Source organism: Hordeum vulgare, chromosome 3H (genome assembly GCF_904849725.1).
Source record: "Hordeum vulgare subsp. vulgare chromosome 3H, MorexV3_pseudomolecules_assembly, whole genome shotgun sequence".
Classification (NCBI taxonomy): Eukaryota; Viridiplantae; Streptophyta; class Magnoliopsida; order Poales; family Poaceae; genus Hordeum; species Hordeum vulgare.
The window spans coordinates 513740220-513744160 of NC_058520.1; the positions used below are offsets into that span (position 1 = coordinate 513740220).

At 51.4% G+C, this 3941-nt stretch overlaps 1 protein-coding gene across 1 annotated transcript; it reads right to left on the reverse strand.

Annotated features, from left to right (window-relative positions):
- Positions 1-361: 361 nt before the first annotated feature.
- On the reverse strand, positions 362-2241 carry LOC123440349 (peroxidase 56-like). The gene is made up of 3 exons (XM_045116921.1): positions 1579-2241; positions 1308-1496; positions 362-1213 (listed from the first exon to the last, which is right to left on the reverse strand). Exons 1-3 carry the CDS (start codon positions 1807-1809, stop codon positions 626-628), a joined length of 1008 nt encoding a protein of 335 aa, XP_044972856.1. The 5' UTR covers positions 1810-2241; the 3' UTR covers positions 362-625.
- Between the last annotated feature and the right edge of the window lie 1700 nt (positions 2242-3941).

Below are 3941 nucleotides of genomic sequence, written 5' to 3' on the forward strand. Positions count from 1 at the left end.
CAGGTGGGGTGGCTAGGACCATCTATATGCTAGTTAGAGGTCGCTGGTTCGTGGCGCGGAGCACTATTTTTCTTAATAAATTCAAAAAAGTAAATGAGATTCGACCGCACCAAAGAACATCAGGAGCCTTTTTGTGATTTAAAAAAACTCAAGGTGATTTTCGTAAAATACTGGTCACATGTCGCCTCCTTGCCATCGAGTCATTGACGACGGATCCCACGCCACGCTGGCATGCCTAGTCAGCGGTTTGGATGTACATAATCAGGATTTGCATCGTATTTGTACATTTGAGCCAAGTTATTGCACTTGTTCTATATATGCTACAACTTCTATCACCAAATTGATCCTTTGCGTCCAGTTCTAACACGACCAGTGTAATTGACTCAAAAAAAATATAATTACAGCTCGCTAAATCTCAAAGGGCATTCGGTGTAAAGAACAAAGAGACGACTTTTTACATACAAACACAGGAAGATTCGCCGCGTGGCGGTGTCAATTCTCTAACCACCCCTAGAATAATGCAAGTGCCTTGCGGCTGGCGGCCACGCCGGCCGTCGTGACCCCGTCCACATGACGACCGATGGAGGCACTTGCACCAACTCGCATCGACCAACCGCCGGCTCGATTAGTCAACGTACGCGCTGCAGATTTTCCTGATCTCCCCGTCGGCTCCGGTGAGCACCTCCATCCTGCCCATGTTGATCATGGCGGCGGCGTAGTCCCTGAAGTACTCCTCCGTCGACTCCGCCGCCGCCATCCTCGCCACGTAGTCTCTCGTCCACTTGTCGTCGAGCAGCGCCTGGTCGGAGACGAACAGGGCCCTGTTGCTGTACAAGTCCCGGTAGTAGCTGAGGTCGAACTCGTAGGGGCTCTTGGGGTCCATGTCCACCAGCGTTTCGTCCTTCTTGTTGCCTGGCTCGCACCTCTCCCGCAGCTCCGGGGCGTACGCCTTGTCCAGCGTCGGGTCCTGCACCCCTTTGCCGCTGTTGTTGTAGAGCCGGTCCGGCGCGAACGCGGCGCACTGCGCCCTCCCGATCGTGTGGCTCCCTGACAGCACCACGAGGTCCTTCCACGACAGGTTCTTCACGCTGAAGTAGGTCTTTAGGTCCACAATGTTGGCGTTCGGCGGCGCCAGGTCGTTCTCGGCGTCGTAGCATGTCGACACCTTGCCGTCCCGGCGTCCGGTCTCCACCGGGAACCGTGGCCCGTTGGTCTGGAACAAGGAGGCGGTGTTTGGTCAGCTAGAACTAGAAGCAAAGCGTCACAAAATCCATGGAGCCGATGAAAGTGGGGGATTGTTAAATTACCAGGTACACGGCGTCCCGCGCGGCCATGATGATGATGTCTGCGCACGACACGGTGAGCGGGCACTCGTCCTCCAGCTTGGCCTTGATCCTCTCGACCTCGTCGAAGCCGCGGAGGCTGTAGCTCATCGGCATGGCGTCTCTCTCCCCCTTCTTGCTCCTCGATTTCAGCATGATCGACCCGTCGCACCCCTGCAGATCACGCATCCGGCCGGTTAAGCGAAACACATTTACACAGCTCGGGCACGGCAAGGAAAAGCAGCGCAGGACGCACCCTGACGAAGCAGTCGTGGAAGAGAAGCCGGAGCAGCGCCGGGCCGAGGGTCCTGTCCTCGTGGACGATGTGCCGCATCTCCTCGAGCACCAGCTCCTCCGCGGCCGGGCAAGTCTTGTCGTAGAACCCGACGGCGAGCCCGGCGCCGGCGGGATCTGCGTGGCCCGGCACCAGCATGGCGCTCACGACGGCCGCGAGGACCAGCAGCCTGAGGAGCACGTCCAATGCCATCCGGCCGGACCGGAGGAGAAGAGCCGCAGGTCGTGGACGAGGTTGCTTGGTCGTGGCGAGGGGAAGCAGCCCAAGGCCAAGAAACGTTGAAACTATCTCGGTTTCGGGGTCAGCAGGGAACTCGCGGTAGGGGAAGAAGATTAAATTTGCTGGCCGGCGTCGACCGCCCGCGCATGAATTGAAAACACCCGGAATGGCGAGGAAAAAGAAAGAGTTGGAGAGGCACGGGTAGGTTGAAGATCGCTGTCGAGAAGCTCGGAATTCGCAAGTTAGTTAAAAACTGAGGCAGACAATGGCTGTCTGGCTGGCTGGCTGGCTGGGAACGGGAATGGGAACGGGGTGGTGGAGGCTACGCGCAAAGGCGGGGAATATGCAAGCAGAACGGAACAAAAATCCCCCTCGTTTCACGCGGCACATGAGACTGGACTGGACCAGGCGGCGCGAGTGCGCCGAGCAGATAGGCTCCCCGTCTGGACGGCGGTCGTGGGATGGGGGCTTTTGGCTTTTGCACTTGTCAACGCGCGCTGTTCACACACCTCGGCCGACTACCAGACGAGCAGAGCCTCACATTTGTGAACACGCCAGTACGGATTACTACTCTGTGAAGGTAATATTAGCTGACAAAATGAACCGACCGATGCATTTGTAGAGACATGCAAGCATGTAATGGGAAATGAGCTGACCAAATGAACAAATATTCAGGCGCCTAGTACGTCTTAACTGGTCTCTGATGGCTGTGCTGACCAGGGATTGCTGGCGTGTAGCACGGGGGAGGACAGGCTGTGCACAGGCATAAGCTTCCTGGTGGTAAGCTACTCCACCTGCCGGTCATCGTCGTTTACGCAAGCTAGAACTTGTCAAGGTCAAAGTACTGTGTTTAACAGAACCCGATTGTAAAATCAGTCGGCCACCATACTTGATTTGTTCCTTAGTTTATGGACCCTGATATTCATCACACGTGTTGTGTCACAATGAACATCCAATCATACGCCTCGTCCGGTTATATTAGGGTGTGTTCGGTTTGAGGATCAAAAGGCATGAAATGTCATGGTTCCATTCCGGATGCATGAGTTGATTTCATTCTTGTGTTCGGTTGGACATAAAAAATGACATGGGTTGATTTTATCCATGTGTTTGGGTTGGGAGATGAAATGAGAAGAATCTCATTCCACTCACCTCTCCATATGAATGGTGAGATTACTTCTAATATGCTCATATATCTCTCTACATTTGGACAACATATAATTCAAAATTTTGGCAACATTTTCTTTGTATTTTGAACAAGCAATTTAATAGTATATGATCACAAGTCAAACAAATATATAACATTATGTAACAGATTTTCAATACAAATATCATAAGATGCAACAATATCACAAGGTCATCATCGAAAAGAAATATTGTTCATTACAATCCATACATATGGTTCACATACTAGTCATCCAAAATCTCTCTTAATTGAAGTTCAATACAAGTTCATAATGCAAAGTTCATCATCTCACGCTAGTCCATACGAATAAATGCTTCATGTGAAGTTCGTTGTCACATACCTACCCACCCAAATCAACCGGTTAGACTCCCCGAGCGACATGAAAGCTCTTGCTATCTTGGGATTGTCCACAAGATGGGCATAGTAGTGAGCAAGGTATCCTTCAGCAAATCCAATAGTGTCGGAGACAACTTCCCAAAGGTCATCAGGTATAGTATCATCATCTCCACCAGACTTCACAAGAGCTGCAGCTACAAGTTTGAACCCATCTTGAAGAGTTGTCATCAACGGATCATCCTTATTTTCACCACCTTAGCCTTCACTTTTGCTGGTTCATTGGGATTTGAGGACTCACCAACATTTGGTGACATGTTCACCTTACTATTGTCATCATCTTCTATTTCAATGGAAAGGTCATCATTAGCAGACCTTGCAGTCTTCCTTGTAGCACTTTTTTGCAGGGAAATTGTCTCCATGGCGTGGTAGTGCTCAATTGGGGTATTTAAGAAGGCCACATTAGATTTGTGACCCGTTGTGATCCGTTGGGAGGAAAATTGTCTCCAGATGCGAGAGAGAGGGAGAGTGGCGACTGGGAGGAAAGAACAAGAGGTGAGGGATAGGGTTCGGGGCATGAGGGGTGAGA

What these genes read in the sequence shown, in the direction of transcription:
- LOC123440349 (XM_045116921.1), bottom strand. Translation starts at nt 1,809, where the DNA reads ATGGCATTGGACGTGCTCCTCAGGCTGCTGGTCCTCGCGGCCGTCGTG. An exon ending in TCCACGACTGCTTCGTCAGG is followed by an intron (nt 1,497 to 1,578) that starts GTGCGTCCTGCG and finishes CGTGATCTGCAG; the next exon opens with GGGTGCGACGGGTCGATCAT. An exon ending in CGCGGGACGCCGTGTACCTG is followed by an intron (nt 1,214 to 1,307) that starts GTAATTTAACAA and finishes TCCTTGTTCCAG; the next exon opens with ACCAACGGGCCACGGTTCCC.